The following is a 26199-nucleotide window of genomic DNA, read 5'->3' on the forward strand; positions in this document are numbered from 1 at the left end:
GTGTGTTATCTCTTGTGAAACAATTTGTCCTACCATGATATCTTTGTGGAATTAAATGTTTTTAATTGGAAAGCATCTTGTTGTAGAATATGGCCGATATGTACAGAGAATATAGGCGCAAGATGAACTATGTCTGCAGGGACCAATACACTTTGGGGTTCAAAAAGGAGATATTTTATTCTTTACTGACATTTTTTATCATCTTCTTGCCCTTCTCTCACTTGTTGGCTTCCTACATGTTGCAACATTAATGGAAATGAACCACTGTCTGTATTTGACCTCAATATAAAAAATAAAAGTGACAAATTCTTCAGCCCCTGAAACTCCTTGTGGAGGGGTGGGGGGGGGAATCCCTGTCTTTGCCCAGGTGCTAGTGTGGGGCTTTGTGCAAGCTCCGGGGTCTGCCTGCTCCTGTCTTGCAGGATGTGGGCTCGAGGGTATCCCACGAGAGTGTGGAAACCTTGTTGGCTTAAGCAAAGCAATAATTTTAGAAATGGTTTTGATAATACAAGCTTAAGCTGCTATATGCAGGAACTATATAAATGTAGATGCTCTTCTTTTGTCTGAACCTTTTCCTGATGTTCTTACCTGTGGGGAGCTATGATGAGAGAGTGTGTGAATTTTCTTCAACATTTTTTTGTTCTATTGTGTGGCTCTGATAGTACTTTAGTGACTGTGACTTGGCATCATATTTCATCTGTAAGGCAATCCTTCATGTTGACTGTTTGGATTTTAAGCAAGGAAGAGAACGTAATGTCTAAAACCACAAACATTGTAGCAGGAGATTTAGGAGCAGAATTGACATAATCTACTGTCATAGGTGAATTTCATCACAGTTATGTCTAAATTATTACTTTTCTTTTTAAGTTATATGGTGACTTAGCATTCCTCATACACAACTCTCAAGGCTTTTTTGGTAAGAAGCTGCTATAAATACCCATCTTTTTATGGAAAGGGGAATAACAAGATGTGCAAGACTTTCCTATCTAGCCTTTATGTTTAAATCCTTGCCCCTAATTTTTTTTTCCATGATGCTTCATGAGCTTTCACAACAAAAGTCTGAAAGTGGTGGTTCCAGTTACTTTTCTAAATAACGAAAATCCAGCAGCCTTCCTTGCTGCAGTGCCAGCCTCAGCACCGCAGCCGGCGCAGTGCGTGGGGCACTCTGTGCTGGCCGGGGCAGTGCTCTAGGCCCCTCTGCCCCGCAGGGTGTGTGTGCACACGTGTGATTTTCTCCTGCTCACCATTCCCACACGCAAGCCGTGAGCTCCGCTGGTGAGTCAGAGCCGTGCAACCCTGGGAGGGGAGGGCAGCCCCCCCAGCTGAAACTTCCCACTCCTTAGCAGGGGCTGCAGCGCCCTGCCTGTTTCTACAGGGCAACTCGGCGCTGTCTGTGCCCAGGCAGCTGCGTCGTGGCCCAGCCACGTGTGAGGACAGCCAGCATCCGCCTGGATGAGCCCCTGCCTCTCGGGAGCAGCAGAGCCTGTGGGGACAGTCGGAGCTTTTCCCATCCCCACGTTCCTGCAGGAAAACTTACAGCTAAATTGTGGCACAAACCAGGAAGAGGTGAGGGTTTCCTGCTCCTGGCGTCCCTGTTCCTGCAATCCGGTTGCTGTGATCTCTAGCACGTTCCTGCCGAAAATCAGTGGGTTTTGCTGTTCACTTCACTGGAGAGAGAGTTATACAAAATATTTGGTCAGTTTAGCAGGCGGATGCTTGGCTCTGAAAGGTTTATTCTGAAGACGTACAACTCTCACACATCAGTTTCTTCTGGGCTTGAAAGCTGGTTCTTATTTGCTGCTGCCTCAGATGTTGCAGTTGTGGAAAAAGAAAATTTTCTTTTCCCATGTAGTGGTTGTTGGGAAAGAGGTTGTGAAGACTGAAGGAATATACATGTCGTGATAATTGCCAGAAGCACTGTCTTGCAGTATTTAAGAGCTCCCCTTCCCGTTTTCATTCTCTGATTTCAAAGAGTGTTTTTATGCTTATCATGGTCATAAGTAATTTGAACAGATGAAAACACCTATCAAAACTGATCTAGTTATAGCTCTAAGGAAGTATATTCTTTCCCTTTGTTCATTTTAACTTCTAATTGCATGTAGGGTAGGGATTTGATGAGATTATTTAACATAGTTACCTAGTCCCTAGATAAAATTAAGAATAAAGTCTTGTTTGCCCCCTGCATAGGTCTGCCTAGTGTTCTGATGTGCTGTGCCTGTGTCTGGACATGACGACAGCCAAGGCTAGCGTATCTGTTACAGCTCATGGGTGACAACTCTACTAAGAGCCAGAAAAAGATTTTTAAATCCATAATAAACCTGTTTTGACTGCTGTATGCTGTTAACATATCTTAGGTTTATTATGTGCAGCAGTTCATACGGACTCCTGGGCAGGCTGAAACAGAAATGCTTCAGGTAGATTTCATCTGTGTTTTAGCCAACCTGAGAATGAGGCTTCATACTAGATCACTGAGACTGAAGCTGGCAAAAGGGTAGGACTTTGCTTGAAACTTGCAAGTCCTGAGTTCAGTTCCCTGCTCTATCATAGACCTCTTCAGACAAATCACATCATAGCCTCTTCTGACTCAGTCCTCATCAGTGAAAAGGTAATAGTACTAGTTCCTGCCCTTACAGAGGCATTGCCACAGTAAGTGCATTAGGGAACTGTTAGCGACTCCTACACTACTATTATGGGGCCATGCAAGTGCAGAAAATAGAAGATGCTGTAATTCAGTTTCTGTACTGCAGTGCAAGAACAGTAAGAGGAGAATGCCTGGCTAGTGTTGTCATTTTCTTAAGGAAAAAAAAAATTGGCTTGTACAAATGGAAGCGCACTTTCCCTTAGCCCGTAGTTTCAGGTAGAGCTCTTGGACAGTACAAAGGGATTGTGGACATCCACATCTGCTAAGTACTGGTTAGAGGACTCCTGTATGCTGCACCGTATATATTAACGTTAGAGCTTTTCTACAGATAGTGGTGGACAAACTGTTACGTGCTTCAGAAGACATTGTAATTATATGTCAGAATAGCCTTAATGTTTACATGAGAATGCTGTGAGTTCAACAGAGTATTTTAAGAAGTACTATTCTATACAAGTTTCTGGATTTTAGTGCATGGGATCAAAATGAAGATGTTTTACCTGCTACTGACATCATGCAAATGCGGTCTGTATCTGCGTAGTCTGTAGGAGTAAACAGTGGATGAAATTGGGATCCAGGAATTCTAGAAATACAATCTCTTGTTAGCTACCTGTTCCAAAGCAAGTCACTTTGCCTCTTTTTTTAATCTACCTATTAAAAATTTAGAATATTGCACATTACATGTGGTGTGAGGTTTGGTGTATTAGTGTTAATATATTAGGTTAAACATTACACAGTGTTATGTAAGTGCTAAGTAATACAATAAGATCAAGTTTGTTTGTGGGCGAGTTCTGTGTATGACTTTCCCCAAACTAAATTTGTCTTTGGCGTAACAACTAGCAGAATGTTTTTCTGCCTGATTTGGTTTGGAGATCCTAAACATTTTTACAGTGGGGAAGAACTGTGTAATGAATGTCAGCCTGTTGACAGTAGACTGGCCTTTCTTAGTTATTGTTTGGTGATCCCTTAAAAATAGTCCGTAAGTCGTCAGGAGCTGTGGGACATAAGTTGAACTAGGAAATTGTGCAAAATAGAGTGTTTTTCTGGCTAGTGGAAAAAAATCCTTTGAAATCTGCTAAATATGATTATAAAGGAGCATCAGTCTCCTGAATTTCTTTTTCTTCGGTGTGAGAGGATCAGGTTAATGGGACCCATACACCTTAGGGGATGATTACTTCATTAGCCTTTTGTTCTGAGAGTGAAAATGATGTTATGTAAGGTTTTTTTTTTCTTTTTTTATGCTTAGCAATTTCTTTTGGAAGTGGTCTAGTGTTTAGCACTGATCATCTTATCAGCTCTTCTGGTAAGTTGCCGTGTGACTTTCCAATCATTTATGGCCTGTTTTTTCAGAAGTGGGAAGGACTTATTGCTCCTGGTATTTTTAATAGCAATTATGTAGTTTGCATCTTCAACAAATATAGCTATTTAAAGTGCAATAAGGGATTAGCGACCCAAAATGTTATGACTTTAATTAGAATGTATTTATATTCCTCCGGGACTCTTAGTGAACTACATAAGTGCAGAAGGAAATGTAACAGCATGTTGTACTTAGGATTTGCTTGACTCTCACAGGATTCCTGATGCAGGTGGATAAATGTGGAAGCTTTGTTTTTTCCTGTAGAATTGAACTTGATCGTTGTAGCCTTAATTCAGTACATTCTTAAGAAGGGAGTCCTTTGCTCAATTTAAAGTAGCTTTGCAAGGGTTCTTAGGAGAGTGTATTTTACCTCATGCTATTGTTGAAAGACATTTTTCCTTATTTGTTATAAAGTGCAGGACAGGTGGTTTGTTTGGTTTCGGGTAAAACTGGCAGGCTGAATCTTTCAGGAAGCTTCTGACTTTGCTATGAGCAAGTTTGAGGCTGGTGTCACTTATGCCCAATTGTGGGAGTGTTTCATGTTATTTAGTAAGGATACAAATGAGCCACTACAGGAGTGGAAGAGGCTGGCTTTACATTTGATCCTGTATTGGTGCCAGCCACCTGCTCTTTCCTTCCTCTTGTGAAATCCCTCCCTCCCTCCAGAAGGAGCAGTCTGGCTTTGGGTGGGTGTCTGGCAGGGAGCTCTGGACCCGCGGGCCTGGAGACTGCTCCCATTCTTTAAACTTCTGTGGTTTCCACCATGTGATGATCATGCTTGCCCATGTCTTTCGCTCTTCCTATCTGCGGTATTAACTAACATGCGTTTACTTAGCAGCATTGCTGTAATGCTTGTCAGCCCCTGTCATGGGCTAAGAGCGTAGTTTGCTCTGTAATGGACCAGCGCAACAAAAAGGCCCTTTCATGTTCAACAGTGACCACAGAACTTTCTTAAAGACAGAAGATGTATAACCATTTTAAGAATTCAAACTAAAGTCCTGTCTGCACTGTTAAAGACTACTTCAGTAGTTTTATAACAGATTAGTTGAGTCAACACTGACATCTGTCTGGCTGCAAGTGTAGATGTGGGCAAAGCATGATCAGCAGTGCTTCAGCTTAAAAACTGCTGAAAAAGAAAAAGACATTCCTGAGTAGAGAAAGACAGAGATAAGCATATGACAAAAGAACAACTGTGTGGTATTATTCATGTGAACTTTTCTCTTCACGTCTTTGGCCCCCTCCCTCTTCTTTGGTTTTTGGTACCCTGTTGCATCATGTCTCAAATGAGGCTTTCAGTTTTTCAGGGAAGAATCCCTGTCCGGCATATTAGTGTATACTGTTAAAGATAATACCACTGTCATGACCTCAGGGTACTTCATAAATATTACTGTTTTGGGTTTCAGGCATTATTCTCATTTTACAAACTGATCTGAAGTGGTTTGTTTAAGATGCATGCCTGTAGCACAGCTGGAAATTGATCCCAGATCCTCTGAGGTTCTCCCTGCGCTTTTAGACACAGTGGTCCTCCAGCCAGCCGTGTGCAGCTAATGATGCCTGCTTGATGGTGTCTAGAGTGTCTCTGCTGAAAGCTGAAGTCTAGGTGTTACGTGCATTTGTGTCCCTCATAAGGAAAGCTCAGGCAATGGAAAGTATCCTGTCTATGACCTTTCCTCTTCCTCTTCCCTTATTTCTAGACTGTTACTTCTTACAAAGCCTTGAATGAATCTGCAAAGCATTCAAGCTGTGGGGTTCCATACACTGGGCTCCTACATGTCTCGCTTCGTGATGGAGTGCTGGAAAGGTCAAGATGCAAACAACTGAACCTGCAACAGTCTTCCTTGTTGCAGCTCAGCACATGCAGATACGTTTTCTTCTCTGGTCAAAAGTGCACAGAGATTTGGTCAGTCTCTGGGGTGTTTCCATCCAGTTCTGCAGCTGGTGTGTTTGTGGTGGGAGAGGTGTTCGATGCGAAGGAAGCATTGTGGCTATGTCGGCTATGTGAACACGAGTGCAGGGAGAAACTTGGCCTGCTCTTTGCCATTCTGATTTTAGAGCCTTCTGCAATTCCTGCGTGTTGGAGTGTGTTTTAGTATCTCTGTTGCTAGCAACTGCCTTCCCTGACAGCTCCAAACAAAAAAGCTTAAAATAGCTATCTAAGTGCTTACAATTAGAAGAACTGTTAACCCATTTCCGGTGGGAAAGAGTAATTCACACATGTAACTTTACAAAGCTGGGAAACAGTGTTTTATATTCCTTAATTGCTGTGCTCTTTCTGTACTGTAAGGCTGCTCAAGCTTTTTCAGATCATGGTATCTATCATGATGACAGATTATAATAATTAATATTCTTAACTTCACTACAGTTTATAAGAATTAACTAATTTAAGAAATGTACCATGTACCTATTTCGTTAAAGTGTAATCCTGCGCCATGTTGTAAAGCCATTTATACAGATGCGCTTTCCTCTAGATTTGCTTACAATAGTCTGGTTTATGTGGTTGTCTTTTTTCTCATAGTTCTCTCTAAGAACCTCATGTGTAAGACAAAAGATAAGTCTGGTGCAAATCATGACTTTTGTTTTCTCAATATGAGACCTAGGAAAAATTTCAATTATTTTGGAAGCATCACTCAAAGTTTTGCTTGGGGATAAATTAAACCGAGGATCTGGCTTGCATTCATTGTAGTACCTTTTCAGCAGCTGCTGGAAACAACATTGTCAATTCCTTAAAAAAAAAAAAAAAAAAAAAAAATCAGTTATTAAGTTTTAAAATTCCAGTCTGTTTCTTTAATAGCTTGTTTTCTTCTTCGTCCATGCTGATTTTGTTCTAATGGAGCTGTTTGTGTATGGAAGGCTTTGCCCTGCTGGTTCATAATCGGCACTTTATGGACATTTTCTTTGTAATCACTTTTTGCGTCTTTCTCATCCCTTTAAAACAAAACAAAGTGGAAAACCCCAGAAGCATTTTGGAAAGAAAACCTCCTATATTTGTCCTGAGTTTACAGCTTGAACTGGGGGGTGGGGAGGAAGCCCTACAGGTTATTTTTGGTATGTTCCTTGAAAGTACAGAACTCCCTCTCCATAGGACTATTACTTGAAAACTTCCTTTTGGGGCACATCTGTGGTGCTTCACACCCCATAATTCAAAAAAAATCCCTTTAAAATACACTGCTTGCTAGAACACATCTGTGTGTTTAGATGGAGTGTAGACAGTTGTGATGATGATAAGGGATAAATAAAAACGTATCCAAGGATATAAATAGTAGGCCAGAAGGTACTTGGAATGCATGCCTGGGTGATTTCTTTAAGACTGTTTAAACAAAAAAGCAAGCTGCAGAATAACATCTGTGAGAGCTCATTTTCATTGCTTCCCCAAAACTGTACCATCCTCTACTGTAATAGACCAAAATATTTTACTTAAGTAGGAAGGATTTGTGTTTCTCTCTGGTTTGGTTCAGTTCATGAGGTGAAGTTAACACTTTCTTCTTGGGTATGTATATTTTTCCCAAATAATGTGATAATTCTACATTCTGTATCACCTTGCTTTCTTAAGGTGTTAGCCTATGATGCCATATGTCAGGAATGGTCTAGACAGCAGTGGAGGTTTGTCACATAGGGTTGTGTAGTACCTTCTACCTGATCCTGCCGGCACGTAATCCTTCAGTGTGGTAGTTCCCTCACCTCTTTCACCTGACAGAGCTAATGAAGTCCACTTTTGAGTTTCTGGTTAGTACGGTGGTTTAATATGGCTCTATCAATCCCCAGCCTCTGAGGGTGGGGATGAGAGTGGTAGTAAAGTCATCTTAACTGGGCTGTCGGCAGGCCACAGGGCTCTCCTGAGCCCTTGAGGCCATGGCTTCGGTCTTCCCCTGCAATGGAAAGGGACCAGTTGTGTGAAGATTTGGATAGGCTGTGAAAGCCTTCAATGTATACTATTTATTTAGGTATGTACTTGCTGGTCCCAGATAGCAGGCATCTTCAGACAACAGTAGAAGTTGTCAAGTTTCTCAGATGTCAATTTTCCCCTTTTGTTATTGTCTGTCTGTCTGTAAGTGGTTTCCCTTGGATCCCCTTACTCAACTATGAGCATGCTGTGGAGAGATCCTTTTCTGCTGTGCAGTGTTATTCAAACAGGTAAGTCTTCCCTGTTTCCTAGGTTTTTAAAACTACTTTATTAATTTCTAGGCCTTTCATCTGATACAGTTCCCTAGATTAGTCTCTCACTTGGGGATGGTTGATACATGTTTATATTCTTTTCCAGTGGGCTTCTTTTGAATTGGAGACTGTTCAGTTGGTTGGTTTTGCTTGTTCGCTTTGGGCTTCAGATGCTGCTCTATCTATGGTGCTATACTCCTGGAAACTACGCCTTTACCTGTAGAGACAGCCTGTCTAGGTATTTGTGGAAATTGCCCTACCACTTGGTATAAAGTGAAAGGGACATTAAACGGTCGTCCTCCATTTACCTTTTTGGCTTTCTTGGACAATGTGCGTTTCTCAGTTGCTTTGAGCTTTCCCCTGCCTTCGTTCATAAGATCAATTCCTTTGCTTTGCTGTGTACAATTTACAAGCATGGTCTGTTTTCTGCTTTCTCTTGTTCCCCTTGCGGTGGTATACAGGAAAGCTGTGCTGCTATCCTTCCTGTGGGGCGGTGAGTAGGAGGTTGCCAACAATCTGCAGGAATTGTGATGGTGCTAACTGTCTGGAAGAAAACGTGACAAAGTACATGTGTGGGAGAGGCTTTTGAGAGGGAGATTGAAGCTGTTTTCATATACAGGACAGTAGGCATCGGATATGGAGAAGCTGTGCAAAAATCTTGGCAAATCTTCGACCGAACACAAAAACTACCCTGCATTTTTGTTGCTTCCTTGGTTCTTACCCAAATCTGTTGCAATAGGTGAGGGTTTTACAGGGGCAAATTTCTGTTAACTGTTTCCTTGTGATGCACTGTAAATCTCCAGTGACTTAATTAAAACAACAACAACAACAAAATCTATTGAACTAAATTCATCCTGCTATTGCACTGGAAGCATTAAATTTAATCTGCCCTTTTTGTATTAAAATAAATAGCGTATACTCCTTGTGCAGCCTTCTTTACAGCTAGCTGAACAGAGTTGTTTGACTAAGAATCTCAATTTTTTCAGTGCCCTTTACAGTGACCTCAATATTTACATTTTGCATGTAGATTTAAACAGTATTTTCTTGTAGATTGGGAGTGGGACTTGTAGTTAGTATCCTACATGCTGTTCTTGATTCTGCCCTGGTTTGTTATATGGTCTTAGACATTATTTTAGTTTCTCTTTGTTCTTCATCTAGTAAAACGTGGGTCATGATTCTTTCCCTGTTTCATAAATGCTATGGGATTCGACCTTAAGTAGTGAATTAGAGAAGGCAGCCTCGAGTGCTCTATCTCAGAAAGACAGGCACTCACTAGCTTGCTACATTTGACTTAAATGTAAAGATTGTTCCTGGAATCTGTTCGTTGTAGTTGAAAGTGACTGAACCTAGAGGAGAGAGCACTAATTTGAGTTGCTAGTGAGACGTGATTCTCGTCACTCTGATTTGATGGAGTTCCTGTAAGGAACTGACTGCATCGTTGTGGGTAAGGCTGAGAGGGTACCTCAGCTAGAACCCCTGAACACTGCTTATTTGGCACATGAAAAAACTTACAAAATCAAAGTAATTATAAGCTAGGATTAAAGTGGTGAAATAGATGATTTGCTGCCATTTATTATAATTTTCTGCATGCTTAACTTTGCCAAGGTTTGAGGAGAAGTCAGGGTCTTTCCTGGATCATTTCTGTGGTTTATGTCAGAGAATTGTATGCAGACAATCCCAAAGGAGATCAGGAATGTGCAGAATTTAAACTTATCTTACTAAATATAGGCGGTATAACAGATGAACTAAGGAAGCACAGGACTGCAGGAGGCTCTCAACAGATGGGCTGAAGAGTAGAGTTTAATGTTGCTACAGAATGTGAGGTCATGAACTTGGCATGTGAAATAGTATAAATACGTGCATACTTGATGGAAAACAGTATTTAAAGAAATAGAGAAAGTACTGTTGAGTGGTTAGTAAATATCAAGGCAAAAAGTTTTAAAGGAAGGGAGATGAGGAAGATCTTTTAATGTATGAAACAATGATTGGAATGATTTAAACTTTTCTTCTTTAAATCAAATAACCTTTTAACCTTAATTTAAGAAAAACCTGAATTTAGAAAGGTTTTATAACAAACTCTCTAGGCTAATGATAAACTGGGATAGGATGACTGCAAACTGGGATATGATGGCAGTAGAGTGTAGGGATGCCTAAATGATTTTGCAGACCCTGCTTTGGGTTTAGCAGAATCTGTTCAAGGGAGCTCAGGGCTGGTCCCTGCCCAGCGAGCAGCTCTGAGTGCCTCTGCCCTGCACTCCTCAGATCTCTGCATTTTGAAAGTACTTTGTTGTTTGAGGACAGCATCCCAGTTGCATGCGGAGTTCTCCTCAATCCTCTTGTATACTTAAGTAAGTCTCACAGGAGACTTTGCCTCAATCCAGCCCAGATTTCACAAGACAGGCACCGAATCTTGGATAATAGCACTGCTTAACTTGAGCTAAGTCCAAGTACACATACTCAGGTGTCTTTACAAACCTATTCAGTACTTCCATTTCTGGGAATACAGTGCAAGACCATTCACGTTGTCTGCCTGCTGGCACATTAACTCAAATACAGCATCATGCCCAAGCAGCTGATCTGCTTCCAGAGATGGTTCCACTGCATTTACGTACTGCCACATCTGAACCGATACACCCTGAATGCAGGCCTGGCTCTGTGTAAAGCCAGCTTGAGTATTTCTGCATGAACAGTGTGGTTAACCTGCAGACCAGATAAACTGCCTGCCTGTTGAGTTGACTAGCTCTAAATATCGCTCTACAAGTCCTCTGCAGTGGTTCTTCTGACAGTGTGCACTTTGTGCTCTCCTGCTTGTCTCTCCTCTCCTCTCTGGGAACACAGTATCATGGAAAAGGTAGGCAATAAGCTAATTTTGCCTCTTTGCCCTCTTTGAGCTTCTGTGGGGTTCAGTTCTGTCATGGGGGCTTAGGATATTCATCTTTGTACTTAGGTAGGATGTGCCAGAAGTTGGTTCTCTGGTTTTCTCACTGGCATTGAGAAGCTGAATAAAGTGATGTTTGAGTAGAGGACAAGGAGCGCAAGGGTTGTGAGTTGGTAAGGAAACAGGTATTATTTAGCGTTTCTGGTGAATCTCTGTCACACCTTGTCTCATGAAAAGCTAGTACAGATCTTTACCTTTCTGATATGTTTAAACTGAACAATCTTCTTATGTTGTCCTGGCCTCAGTTCTTTGGACCCAGGTAGATATATTGATGTCTTTGTGTTTTATATGTATTTATGATCTTCATTAATAAGGTTCTGGTGCTGATGTGCAGATGTGCTGGAGAAGTCACAGCTAAAAATGTAAACCCTAAGTTCCTTCAGCAAGGTGCCATAGGTTAGTTCATTAATGTTTTTCATTCCAGAAAATACTGCATATGTACCCATTGTGTATATGCATATCTAATTTGAAGTTCTTTTAAAGTCTGGAAGTGAAAGTCTTGCAACAAGAAAAATTCTGTAGAAATCTGAAAATATTCATGGTATTAAAGGAGGTGACATGCAATCTGTATTCTTCTGAAGTAAGATTGAGAGATGTTTTTATATGCTAGGAGTCCCTGCAAGTGAAAGTAGCTGATGATGGTGCATGCCAAATCTTAGAGTCATTAAAGCAAAGTATACTGATGTTAGGTTCTGCTTTTTCTCTGTGTGTTGTAAAAGCAATACGAAGTATCATATCACTTCCATATACTTGGAGACAAGACCCGGTATCTACTGGGAATTATGATATGAGAACTGTCTCTGTGCTTTATTCAGAGGTAAGAACCGGTCAGAAGCATACTGCTCCAAAGCACACTTAAGCTGGGAAGTATGTTGCCATTTTACTGTGCTACTTCAGGCTGACTCTTGTGCTGAAATTCAAACAAAAAAAACCCAAAGCTGGTAAGTGGCTAGGATGATGATACAGTGAGCTCATCCCTCAACCTCAGGGAGGAAAGCCTGCTCAGTCAGCGAGCCAGCATTGCTCAGCCGATGCAGCTGCCAAGTGTGAGCTCTGCTGGAGCATAATCATGCTGCAGCTTGAACATCTATCACTTGAGCTGAAACTGTGGACTGTTGTTATTAAGATGACCTGCAAGATGTTTTTCTGCTGTTCTACTATGTAGAAAGAAATTCCTAAAAGCTTATTTCTGTGTTGTTTTCTTTCTCCACTTAATACTGAATGCACTAAATTCTATTTTTTAAGAGATCTCTTAGTTAAAATTTCTTTATTTTCACATGTAATTGGGTGAGTTGGGATGTTCAGTAAGTGTGTTTTGTTCAAAGTATCTTAAATCTCTTTCTCCCCTAATAATGTCATTTTCACTATCTTGGGTTTTGTGCTGTTATAACTTCAGTTGCTCTTCAGTCCCTACAGTCTTCCAAAGTGAGAAGGTAACTTCCATCAGAGGCGCAGAATATTTTTAAGACCTCTTTATACAACACACAAGCACCCATTCTTTTCCCTCTTTGTAGGTTATCTCTGAACTGCTTTTGTAAACTTTGCGTCTTACAGTTACTTTCTTTCCTAGACAGGCGCACCTGTAAACCAGACTGAGCTATGCTCTGTATACTCAAGGCTTCTTTTCTAGTAATGGAAAGAACAGAGCCAAATCCCCACAAGTGGAAGTTTGGAGAGCTGTGTTAATGCAACGCTTTCTCGCTAGTCTGGGAGCCCTCTTTTTAAAAGTCTTCTGGATACCTGAGTATGGGTGGTAGTTGCAAACCTCAGCCACCTTTACTAAGAACAGCAGCGACTTTGTTTTAGAGGGTTAAAAAAAAAAAAAAAAAAAGGAACTCTTGAAGCTGTGTGCCAGCTTTTGGGCAGTTATCTTTGTGTTCTTCCTCAAAGTGTAGCAAAGCTGTTAAGCAGAGTTTCTAAAGGCTGTCTTGCAGGTTGAAATTTGATCTAGTGGTAATGTCTTGTGATCTACAGAAAAACCTAGTTCTTTTTATTGGAATTATTTGAGTGACTGATACGAAGGCATGTGGGAGCATCAGTGGAAGGAAAATTTTTATGAGGTTGACCGTTTTGTGGAGAAAAATAGTTTGTAATGATTTCAGAAAGTAAAATAGTATTGTAAGCCACTATTAGTAGTATTACTTGAGGTACTGTGGTGAAGCTGTTAGCTCTGTTAAATTTGTAGCAACACTGCAAAAAGCAAAGAGGGAAAACAACGTTAACACTCTTGAGAGGAATACAGCAACTTTCCAGCTCTTCGTTTTGCTACCAGGGATCCAGTGGCCGGCTGTGGGATATTTTCCCCTCCCATAGTGAGGTTTTGCAATAGGATTTCATCAAATAAGTTTTGCTCGTTTGTGTACTAGTTGCAATTTAAGAAATTTTTCCATCTCACATGTCCATAGTTTCTCCTAGGGTTATTTTAGTCCTGTTGAAAGAGGACTGGAAAATGAGCCGAGCGCCTGTGCTTGGAGGAGGAAGGAACGCCCTGGCGCTGCGATCGGGCCGGTGGCGGTGGGCCAGGGTTTGCTGCCAGGGAAGGGGGAGGGAGCGCGGGGAACGGCTGTGTAACAGGCCGAGGAAGTGAGTCACCTCTCCTCTCGCTGAAACGCAGGCCCCCGACTCCCCCAGCACCGCCGCCGAGCTTGGCCTCCGGGGTGGAAGTTGCATAAGTTTGAACCCTCTGCCTTTTCCTCCTCCTCATGCTCCCAGCCCCACCCCGGTATTGAAATCCGCTCTGCAGCCGTGGAACTCACCTTACAGGACCCCAATGTGCTTTAATAGGTTTTCATCTTATAAAGAGAGAAAAGGATTTGTTGCAGGTTTTACAGGAGTACATGTGTTGGTTTTAAAGCCTTACCTGCTTTGTGTGGACTTGTGAAATTCCAGGGCAGTTTCTATACGAAATGGCCTTGTTCTTGCTTGGGAATTCCCTGTCATACGTAAGGTACAAAGGGGAAAGCTGCTGCCTTTCCATGTAAAAGGAGAAGAGATTTCTTTTGCAGTTGATCCCTAAATTGCATATTTGTTTCTAAAACATTTTGTGACTCTCTGGAATGAAATGTGCTATTTTAGTAATAGATATTAGTGAGTCTGCAAACATGCCTTCATGTCATCAATCAGTAAAAATGTTTCTCTTTTGTTGTTTTCAAATCTTGCTGTATTCTGAGACTTCAGGGCTTCTGGTCTATACCTATGATTGGTGCTTTACCTGCAGGTCTTCCCATAGTTTTTTTTGTTGACTAGTTCACCTGAGATGGGGGAATCTCTAAACTTCAGTTATGCAAAATTCCTGAAGGAGTACCTTGCTGTAAGTGTTGCTTGTTCCTGTGCCTCTAAAGCCTGAGAGGTGAACTGCGCTCTTCAAGAGAAACTTGACTTTAATGGAAAAGAGTTGAAATAATGAATAGATTTTTAACAATCTCTTAATGTCTTTCTGAAATACATTGGCACAATGTGACTGAGAGTGGAGCAGAGTGCATGTTGAAGAGAGGTAGCAATAGAGGCTTGCACCTTATCATGGGGGTTTTGATATTTTAAGAGTTTAATTTAAAACTAAATGTCTGTAAAAGGCTTTAGATATCCTAATATGAATACTAATATATGTCTAAAGAGAACATGTTAGGCTTTAATACTGTAAACTAGGCTTTTAAAACCCAAGTTTGTGGATTGCTGTATTTTGGGGGAAGACGAGGGTAGAATTGTCCTGGACTGTATGTTCTGGAAAGACTTTCTCCTATTATTTTTGTAGCTCTACACTAACAGATGTTTGTTGGTGTCCAGGAGCAGCTGTAACAATTTGCCTGAACTACTTTACCGTGAGTATGACCTGAGCAGGAGCAGTAGCTTTCAGCTGCTGGAAAAAGCATCTGAGAGGGCAGCAGGTTGCTCAGGCCCTGTCTGCAGCGCATGGATGCATGGTGGGCAGTTCTTAGTTGGACAGCAGTTGTAATGGTGTGGTGGTGAAGGAAAAGCTACCACCCGTCCCTTTCCTTCAAAATGTTGAATGGAACCTCTTACTGCATGCTTGGCTGCAGCCTTGGTGTGCGTGTGTGTGCGTTTTAAATGTCTCTGGGAGATGTGGCATGACACGGTTTGTCTTTTTGGCAAGTCATGAGGTTTTTTAGATGTTGTTTTGTGTTTGGATTAAAAACAGATTATTCTGGCTACACTAAGACACAGAAGTAATTGGCCAGATGAGAGAGAGTTTAAGAGGAAAGCCTTCAGAATGAGCTTGAGTGATTAGTCAGTAGTCTGTGTGCAATTGCAGTTTACATCATGCAGATATAGTCTGATAACTATTTTGTAAAAGCAAGACATTTTATGTTCTCCTAGCAGGTCAAATCTATCTTGTTTCTTACCTATGTAATCCTGATCTTAATTTCCATGGGAAATGGGGCAGGCATGCTTGTTATTGCATACTGTGTGAGGGTTTTTTTGCCAGATATGTCTGCTGATGACTCATAGCAATTGCTTCTCTGTTTCAGGCCCTATAACTAAGTGGACCCTACTGACCTCTGAACCACAAAGGATAAGAGTGAAAAGAAGTGGGAGAAGCACACAAAGAAAAAGGAAGTGGATGCACTTTCATCTGGACTTTTTTCCTATCCTTTATTACTAAAACTGAATGGAAAAGAGAGACTTCTGTGCCTTTTTTCCCCCAACCTCAGGGATGGGTGGACTGTGAATACGGTTTGTGCAGCTGGGAGAATAGCCTGAACCATGAATCTTCAGGCTCAGCAAAAGTCCTCAAGTAAAAGGACTGGGAAACGAATTGCCTATTTTAATGAGCAGGAAATAGCTGTGTCAGCAAAGGAACCACAGCAGCAACTTAAGGAAGGACAGTACTATGGGCACGGAGGGAATATACCGGTCTCCCAAACTATGGAGATTTCCCATGCAGGGGGATTAACAAGTGCCCCCAACAATGTTGCTTTGATGAACTCTGTTTACAATCAAGATCGGGGAGAATCGATGATGATGTCCCAGCAAGTGACAGCAGTCAAGTGGCAGAATTCATTAATGGGAAACCGGTTGCCAGAGAGAGGTGATTCCCACTGGCAGTCTCCACCTGCAATGTGGAACCACAGTGTGGTTTTTGGGGGCAACCCAAAAGGAGCCCATTCCAACACTGGTGCCCCGGGCTTCTATGGCCACCCAGAAGCCCTTAAAAGAAATCCAGAGAAAGGAGTGTTTGTATCACAGCTGGACTTGTATGAAGATGCTGTCCAGCAGATGATGTCTCAGAAGGCTCAACTGGAACAGCAAGCCCTGGTTAGACAGCAGGCCCAAATGAATTCTTTTCACCAGGTGCAGAAACAGCAGCAGCAGAATCAAAGTCTGCCATTACAGCCTTTCCAACTTGCATTTGGTCACCAAGGCCAGAAGCAAGGTCTTCCTGAATTGTTACATGTCTTTCAAGAAGCCCCAGCTTCTTCTAATCCAGCATTTACTGCTCCACAAAAACAACAAGCTCTTCCCCAGCTACAACTGTTTGAGAATTTCTACCCCCAGCAGCAGCAGCAACAGGCTGCCACGCAAGCCTACAGCCTACAGCAAGCTACTTCCATAGCACAGCCTCATGTGGCAGCTGCAGCACCTCAGCATCACATGATGGCACACCAGTTTCAGCAAACAGAGAGGAACCAGGAGTTGCTCAAGGCTCTAACAGAGCAGAACCAACAGACTGTGCTACCTCAGACCCAGATTCCCTTTCCAAGGAGGTCACGGAGACTCTCCAAAGAAGGTGTCCTGCTGACATCTGCAGGCGAAGTGTTGGCTTCCAAGCAGGCAGAAGAACAATCCAGCAATTTATTTTTGCATCACTGGCAAACGCATCAGCAAGAGGTCCCATTACAGCAGCCCCCTGAAGCACTGGCACACAACAAAAGTAGCTATTCACACCCCAACAGAATGGATCTGGGGCAGAAGGACGTCCTGATCAACAGTGAGCTGCAGCTGCGCCAGGCGGAGGCAGACAGGAAAGCTACAGCCCCGAACGGTAGAGATGGGGAGAAGCAGACAGCAGCAGCTGAAGAAAACACGCAGAGAGCTAATGACTTTCTGGGTGTCAGAGGTGGGGTAATCCAGAGTACACGAAGGAGACGGCGTGTTTCTCAAGAAGCCAACTTGCTAACTTTGGCCCAAAAAGCTGTTGAGCTGGCTTCCCTTCAGAATGTCAAGGTAAGATGTACGTCCTAACCAGTATGGCGTGAGGAGCAACTTATACTACACAGTAGGGCTGAAATGCAATGAATTTATGCACGTATGCATGCAAGTTAGGGAGGTGTCTTGATGTAAGAGGTGCTGTACTACAGCAAGGACAGCTCTGGAATGGTGAGATACAAGTTCAGCTGCTATAAATCTTAAACATGGGAGAACAGAGATCTGTTAGTGCAGTGAAACCATGTAAGGGTAGTGACTTTTACTTCACTAATACAGAATGAGATTTAGCCCAGGACTTCCAAATATGGCTATTTCCTCCTTAGGTCTCAAGCTGATCAGGAATTTAGAATGATAAGTAAAATCAGTTTACTTGATTTCTTTTGGCCTATTTAATGTTCTCCTTTTATGTTAAAGACTGCTTATGTGCCAGTTTTTCAGTTTTAGAGGTTGAAGTGTTTCTAAATTGTGCTACCTAGAAACTTTACATAACGTACTTCACATGTTCCATATTACCCAAATACTAAAAGCCTGAGGAAGCCTAACTTACATGAAGAAGCTGTGCTGGTCAGAACAAAGGTCCGTCTTCTGTGGTATCCTGTTTCTGAGAATGGCCAGCAGCAGATGTTTAGAGATTGATAACCTGAGGACAAAGTCTGCCTATACAGCTTCTGTAGGACTTGATGAGGAAGAAGTTTAGTGCTGGCTGAGTAGGCGTACATTACTTTTATCTTTTTCATGTCCCATCATTATAAGCCATGCAGTATGTATACTATATGACACAATGAGAAAATACAAGGTTCAAATTATACAGCATAGGGGAGGCCACTAGTGGGTTGGGGGTTTTTTTGCTTTGTTTTTTTCTTTCAGTTGTGTTTTTGCTAATTTTTCAGTGAGTCCCTCCCATGAGAAGTAAAGAGATGCTTTTCCTTGGAAGCTTTTTTTGCCAGAGGGTGGTAAAATATGGGTGTTAGAACACGAGTTACCTTTACCTACAGTGTTTGGCCTCCTTGAGTTGATGCCCGGTCAGACAGTTAGAGGAAAGGAAAAGTGTTCCCTCCCCCCCCACCCCATCTTGTCATCTTTTTTTTTTTCAGTCTGTCTGTGGCTGCTTTTCTGATCTCTTCCTTAGAGGAATGTGCTGCTTGACTAAAAGACCTGAACTAATAGAGTGGAGCAAGTATTCATGGCCTACTCCATCCCTTGCACTGAAACCAGCAACCAGTGACTGTTGATACTGTCTTCCATCCTTTTTGCTCTCTCTCTGATTAAGCAAGCTGTCTACAAGTGAATTTGATAGCAAATTAGGGAGCAGTTAGCAGTGTGAACTACTTTCTCCTAACCTCCCACCCATTGCACATTTATATTCTTCAAGGAAGGCCTATGTTCAGTTTGATCACCAACAGTGACAAGAGAAAACTAAAAGAGCATCTAGGAAAAGGGTCTGACAGTTGAAACAAGAAATCGCTCATCTGAAGGCATGTCTGCTTGTACCTTGATTCATAATATGAAGACAAAACAGAGAAATATTTTTGACAGATGCTCATTTGTTCTTTGCAGTTATGTGAACAGCTTGTTTGCTTCCATGATGACACTAGCAGAAGAACTCTTTATATTCGGATCTCTTCAGGCTTTCAGGATGAGTTTTTTAAAGAGGTTAAAATTCTTATCCTGGGTCTGACAGATCTTGCATCTTTAAGAGGGTTGGATATCATGTGAGAGAGAAAATGTGTTTACAGGAGAGTGGTCTGCCTCTCTTATCAGTGACTTTTCCCATATAAACAACCCAGAAGCCTTCTAGCCTAGGTTATGTGAGGAGTATACAAGAAGGCCATAGGATTAAATTATTGATAAACAAAGTTATATTCATAATTTAAATCAATTGTTTGAATATTCTAACATAGATAAGGTGTACCTTATGCAAGAAAGTTATTTTGGACAGCAGTGTTTATGTGGCATATACATCTGGTGTATGCATATGCACTCCATGCAGGAGCTGTGACTCATGCTTTGCACCAGAGCCCACCTAGTGTGCCTGCCCTTTTCAGGTGGTGTAAACTTATTGCTGCTTACAGACTGCAGCAAATCCTCAACTCTTTATTAGTGCTTCATTTCACACAAAGCTCTGTTGTATGTGAAAAGTTGGTGTCATTTGTTTTGTTTAATAACAAAACAGAAAACATTTCTCAGATCTAAAGTGATCTTGTCAAGATTGCCTGGGTTTAAATATTGCCTTATGCAGTGAGGCTTTTCAGGCAAGTGAGAAGGGAGTGGATTTATAGAAGGGAGATGAAGGTTTTTGTTACCCTTCCTCCTTCTGCTTGCAGAGAGGTATTACCCTCGGGTAGAGCATGTATTCCCAGCCCTACAGCAGAGGGCCAGCTTCTGAGCCCTCTCTTTTTTTTATGCACCTTATCTTCATTGCACCTGTATCCAGCTCTGTGTACTTGTATTTGCTGGGATATTGCTTCCTAGCTACATGCTCTTCCTGCAGATTTTTTACCCTTCTCTCTAATTCTCCCCTCCTCCCACACTCAAACTGTTTCCACAGTGACAGGGAGACAAAGATGCTGAAAAATCCTAGGCAAATAGATGAGGCTGACCATAGATTAAAGACATGTGAGAATTTAAGAGCAATAGTGCAGGCTTTTGTCTTGCTGATCACCATTGTCCAAAATGGAAAAAAGCATGCCCTCTGAGATAACAGGGAGTTAGAGATTGTTTAAAGGAGCGTAAAGGACTTCCCCTATGCCTGGCAGTCCTTCACTGGTGCTTTGCAGTCCCAATTGTTCTTGGTGCTCCTTAAGAGCATAAAGGTGGCAGTGACGAACATCAAACTGTCAGGCTGTGCGACTGGCAAGACACCGTTTCCTCCCAGACCCCAGCTTCAGTTTCTGACTTGGACGACATAGTGATTCACGAGAGGAGCCTTGGCACAGACCCCTCGTTCATCACATGGAGCTGACCAAAGCAGTGTCAAAACTGTCATGGTAGATCCAAATGGACACTACAATACTGGTGCTTTCAGACAGCTGATCAACTGTCAACTTCTACCGTGTTCATGGCATTAGCTCTGTAGAAGGAGCCTGATATACCTCTTGCCTTTACTTCAGTGACCTTCACATCTGCCTTTCTCATGGTCTTCCCACAGCACTGGGGCCGCTGGCTATGCCAGTGGATACAGCATGCTTGTTCATGTTGTTCCCTGCTGAGCCCTTTAGACCTTTCACTTTCTCACAGCAGATTTAGGCAGCCACCCCAAAACAGAAACTTGGCTACCAGGAATGCTATTCAAAAGTCCTAGTTTAGAATAATACATTATTCTCAAAGTCTTTAGCCATATATGTCCATTGCCTACGTGTCCCTGGGCAATTTCTGGTCAAAGAGATTGTTACTCAATTCACAAAAACAGGATACTTTGTTTCAGTGCAGTCATATTCTCTTCCAGAAGAAGCAGTGTCTTCCACAGGATCCCACTGTCGGATGATTTTTGTAGCATTACAGATGTAATATGGAGACATTTGACCTTTGCACATTACTAAAAGATGGACCTAAGGGTCCCCCACAGCTAACCTCTGCAGCGGTGAGATCCTGCAGTAATGAAACCTGCCCAAACTTGCCTAGCAGATTTTGCCCATGGAAATGTCCCATTTTTGCACCTGAAAGTAAAATGGACAAGATATACCCTCCTTTTTAGCAACTATTAAGAGAATCCCTAGAACAAAAAGCTTGCAATGTTTTTGTGTGTATGTGGCAGATCTGTGGAATTGCAATTCTGGACTCGCCTCCTTCACAGATGAGCTTCAGTTTGACTTCAGAGAGAAGTTGCCTTTCCTAGCAGCAAGGTGATGCAGGATGATGGCAGAAAGCAGTGTACAGGCCGGCCTTTCTGAGGCTGGTGTGGTTTTTGGCTTGATCACAGTAGTGGCCTTGGAACAGTTATTCCAGCTATCACAATTGGGTTTTCTCTGTGAAATGCAAATTTCTTTCTTTTTTTTTTAAAGACCACTTTTGGGATACATTTTGTTAACCTCAAAATGACTGTTGAGTTTCTGTGAATGTCCTGGAGGATTCTAGGTCAGTCATTTATCCCTTGATATTGATGCAAGAGCCTAAATGGAAGTACAACAAGTTGTACTTGCTGGAGTTATCCAGCAGTCTTCCTGCTCTCCACTTTTGCAATAGAGACTCCAAACTGGCTGAAAATCCTTAGCAGTTCTGCAAATGAAGGTCCTATCCCTTGCTAGGAGGGCTTCTCTCTGCTTACCTCTGAACATAATCAAAGAGTTTGAGAAAACTATTTAGGGATCTGAAACAAACTACTTGATTCCAAAATTGATTGTATCACCTCTTAGCAAACCTTTGAAGGCATTGTAGGTACGTGTGACCTTACATTGCTCTGGACCACAGCATCTTTAAGGCTGTCTCAACTTTTATATTAATTTTCCCTCTGTGCCTTTTCTCAACCTCTTATATTGTTCAGGTCTTCTCCTTACTCTTCTCTCGAGAAGTGGTAGTCTCTTCCTCATAAAGGTTGGCAGATTATCTCTCAACCTTGAAAATAAAAAGAGTTAATCCATCATACAGCCAAAGAAATGTGACTTTTTTTGTGTGACTAGCTGCTGTAGTTTCCTCCTTGCAATCAGGAAATTAGTTCATGTCTCCGAGTGACTTATGGAGATCTGTACTTGCCACACAGGAAGTATCTGAGATTTGTAGATAGGTCAGAATTGGTACTGGTTCACAGCTTTGCCATTGTTCTGTTACGTACCCTAAAAATATTCACCAGAGTGACTGCAATAGTAATAGCCACATCAAGGGGAAAAATCATCTGAGAAAAGCAAGACTTTTACTCTGCAGCGGTCTGCAATGATGGCTGTATCTGTTCTAGGATGTAGTTTGAATGCAAATATCCAGAACTATACCAGATATTTATCTAGTCTTCAATAATAAGGTGATGTGATAACAACATAGATCTGCCTGATGAATGGAGGCCTTTGTATAGTAGCATGAAACTGTATGCAAGGTGATGCCTCAAGTGCAGGCAGGGCTAGTGGAAGTATGTATCTGTTTCATGTAGATGACCCATTTCTGTGTCTAAAATGGCATCCTTGTTAATCTCTCTTTACTGAAGTAGTGGACCATATGCTAAAAACATTTGCAAGGGCTCCTTACTATTCAGAGATGGTATTCCCCAGTGACATCTTTGTCAACATGATGAATGACATCCGGATCTAAAATTAATAATCTCATGGGAAAGTGCAGGTGCATATCAACATCCTGAAGGGAAGGGAGGTCCTCAAAGCTCATGAATTCCTCTGGAGTGCAATCTGGGGCAGTTGATAACAGCTGTGACATTTCAGCTCTGTGTTACATTGTTGCATAGTGGGGGCTAATATCTCCAGTTTCTGTGAGGAAGCAGTCAAACTTCTAAATTACATATGGGAAAACTTTTCTGTGCACACTTGACCTTACTCCAATAAAAAAGTTTTGAAAGAAGGGAGTCCTAAGTCTTCTTGTTATGATGAATTTTGCTTGCTGAAGCTTAGCACCTAGGTGGTTTGAAGGCTTTTGTGTGTCAGAGTGGACCTGTTTGCTCTAAAAGCAAAAAAACCCAAACAAACAAACAAAAAAACCAACCAAAAAAAAAATTGGGTCTGTTGTTTAGAGAGAGGCCAGAGCCCTAGCTCCAAGCTGCGACTGATGCATCTTGTGACAAAGAAGTTGTACTTCTCTCAATACAAGTATAGTATCAAAGTGGGATTTCAGTCCAGTCCTTCTAGCTATCATGGGCTGATTGTTTTTGGGTCAGCTGTAGCGTGTGCTCTTGTTTGTCAGTGAAGCTAGCTCTCTTGATCTCTGTAATACAGTGAAAAGACTGAGGAGGTCTGAATCCTTACAGCAGAACCTGCTTATGCTAGCTTTCTGTCAGGCCTGCATGTTCTTAAGGACCCACAGTAAGTTCTTTTTGAAGACTTTGAAGTAAATTTCTGCAAAATTTGGGGATTCCAGGTTGGAGATCTCTTCCCATACCTGAGAGATGACATGTCTTAGTTTTCAGTTCGCAAAGCACAGAGCTATTCAGGTAGCTTCCTCAGCGATTTGTGACTCAGAGAGGATGAGTTTGCATACTGAAGTCCATCCAAAGGCTTTCAAAACAGAGCTCTAATACGAGACGTTCCGAAGTAGTGAATGGAGCGTTTTCTACAGCTTCTAGATTATACTTCAGCAGAACTCAAGCAGTGCCTTTTACATCCCTGAAGAGAGGTGTTTTCAAAAGTTGTCCTTTGACATCCGACTTCCAGGTGAGCTGGCAACCACTTTGAAGTTGATCCTAGAGTGAAATGAACATGTGGATAGTCTTTTGAAGGAGTAGAAATCACTTATCTAACAGTACCTGAAATTATTTTGTGCTACAGTATCCACGTGTTTATTCAGTAACTCAACTTCCATTCCCATCTCTTTGGAGCCCAATATTCCAGGCTTCCATGAGTAAAAGAAACTAGAGACATGGAAGATGTACCTGCACAAAAAATGCTGGCATGCAGTTATGCCATATTAATCCTGTTGAGCAAAAGTTCTTCAATTTAGAAGTTAGACAGCAAACCTTAAAGGATTCAGTTATAATAAGGAAGGCAGCTTCTGTCATCTAAATTGGGAAGAAATGCAGGAAAAAGCTAACTGTTTTTTGTTTGAGAGATTTCATTAACTTTATCATGGTTCGGCCTTTTTGGGAAAAGAAATCTGATATTTGAAATAAGTAACCCGCATCTTACAGTTATTACTGGAACTGAAGAACCTTTGTAGAAGTTATAAGCAGGGTGTAAGTTGGTCTCAAAAATAAAATGTCTAACCATAGGTGGTGAAATGAAGCTTAAGGGTGGTTTATACAAGTTTTCTAGCAGTTGAGATTTTAGACAATCCTAAAGCCATTCTTATAAATTTTGTGAGTGCTTTTGCCAAGTATCCTTTTTCCTCCAGTACCATGTTCTGAATGCCTTTCAGCTTGCAAGTTGCATTAAATTACTTGATTTATACTGAAAGCGAGAAGTCATCTGATTGTTATTTAAGTACTAAAGAACTTTTAAGGAATCTTCTTTTCCTCTTCTCAGGAATTGGATACTTCAGAAGAGAAGAAGAGTGTGCTAGTGGCAGCTCCAGGACCTACAGCTGCTAAAAGTGTCGTGGAATTTGCCAGTTCTTCACCAGCTCCTAAAAGGGCCCGGGAAGATAGCAGCCTTGTGCCTCTTATCATTCCTGTGTCTGTGCCAGTGAGAAAAATTGACTTGCAGAGCCTTGGAAAGGAGAAGTGTGACGATGGGAAGCTCCAGAGAGGCCAAACAAATGATCGGGCTCCTTGTGAACGCAAGCCTTCTGTGATAGTCACTCGGAGACGATCTAATCGTAATACCAACATGGAAACCTCAAATCAGGTATGGACAGGCTAAGAAACCAAAGATGAGTCAGATCTAATTACATCGTTTTTATCCATAAGCTTTTCTATTGAAATAGTTTGATCTCAAGGCTTGTACTTGGAATGGATGTAATCTGGGGACCTCGGTTATGGTTTTTTTCTTTCATATCATTGCCATATCATGTTTAATATTTGGGTATCACTGGCTTTTCATGACCTATACTAATACAGCCAAGGAATGCCCCACTGCTAAGCAGTAGAGTAAATAAAGGCAGATGGTCACTAGAGTAAAGAGTGTCTGCTTGATGTGTTTGAGTAAAGAGTGCTTTCTCCATATGTACATACATACCATTATGTTGTGAGTAGTGCATAGATCTCTGTGTATGAGTAAAATCCAAACTGAAGATTCACTCTCATGGAATTGAAATCTCTTGCTGAGGTTCTGATGGTCAGTATTTTAGTGTTCCCCTTCAGTGTGTTGTTGAGGGGGGGTGGTTTTGTTTTATTTTGGTCTGGGTTGGGTTTTTTTTCTGTTTGTTTGTTTAAGCTTTTGTGCTTCCTCTATTGAGGAATACAGTAGAATATTCTGATATCCAAAAAAATGACAGTGTCAGGTGTCCAAAGAGGTTTATCTCCATTTAAATGCTTGACTGTCTGAAGAAGTATCACTGTACTTTCTTCTGTTATTTCTCTTATCACTGTCTGGTGTCACCATACACCTGTATCAGAGCTCTGCTGTAATCATATATCCTCTTTTAAAGTTAATGTGAAGTCGTTATCTGGTCCAAAAGTGGGATCAGACATGTGTGTAGATCTTGTAAAATATAATTTCATAAGCACTCAGAAAATGTTGCTGCCTAATAGGTCTTGAGTCCATTCCATTCCCCATTTTCTTCCTCCCTCTTTTCCTTTGTGCTGATTTTTGAGACTCCCCAACAGTCCTATCCAGATTTTGGGCTGCCAGGAGAAAACATTGTCATCTCACTGAAATTTTTCAAATGACTTGAGGTTTTAAAATGAAATCAAGTGTGTAAATTTTTTCTAATAGCATGAAGATGCTGTTCCAAAGGATGAAGCAGAGGGCTTTGCCCGGAAACCAAAGCAGCGCCCAAGACCTGAGCCACTCTTCATACCACCAAAAGCCGGCACATTCATTGCACCACCAGTTTATTCCAACATTACCCCATATCAGAGCCACTTACGGTCACCTGTCCGTCTGGCAGATCATCCTTCTGATAGGAACTTTGAGCTACCTCCTTACACTCCTCCACCAATTCTTAGCCCAGTGAGAGAAGGTTCTGGGCTGTATTTTAATGCTATCCTCTCTTCAAGTGGTCATTCAGTTGCACCTCCAATGACTCCTAAAAGTGCTCACAGAACTCTGCTTAGATCTAGTAAGTTCCATTTTTATGTTTTTTTTAATTTTTGTTTTGTTTTTTTTTCCTTCTTGGCTAATTTGTAATGAGAAACTGAAGCAATAGGAGGACAATTATGACTTTAGGAAATGCTGGTATGTGGAACCTGGACTACTTGCTGAT

The 26199-nt window shown here is 41.6% G+C and overlaps 1 protein-coding gene across 1 annotated transcript in view; it reads left to right on the forward strand.

The window, feature by feature from the left end:
• Positions 1 to 26199, forward strand: part of MIDEAS (mitotic deacetylase associated SANT domain protein) — a 63607-nt gene that overhangs the window by 16420 nt on the left and 20988 nt on the right. The window contains exons 2-4 of the mRNA XM_067296510.1: positions 15573 to 17268; positions 24360 to 24680; positions 25710 to 26055. Of these exons, the coding sequence (XP_067152611.1) occupies positions 15808 to 17268; positions 24360 to 24680; positions 25710 to 26055 (2128 nt within the window). The 5' untranslated portion in view covers positions 15573 to 15807. The remainder of the gene's footprint in view (positions 1 to 15572; positions 17269 to 24359; positions 24681 to 25709; positions 26056 to 26199) is intronic.

This window comes from Apteryx mantelli, chromosome 4 (assembly GCF_036417845.1).
Source record: "Apteryx mantelli isolate bAptMan1 chromosome 4, bAptMan1.hap1, whole genome shotgun sequence".
Taxonomy (NCBI): Eukaryota; Metazoa; Chordata; class Aves; order Apterygiformes; family Apterygidae; genus Apteryx; species Apteryx mantelli.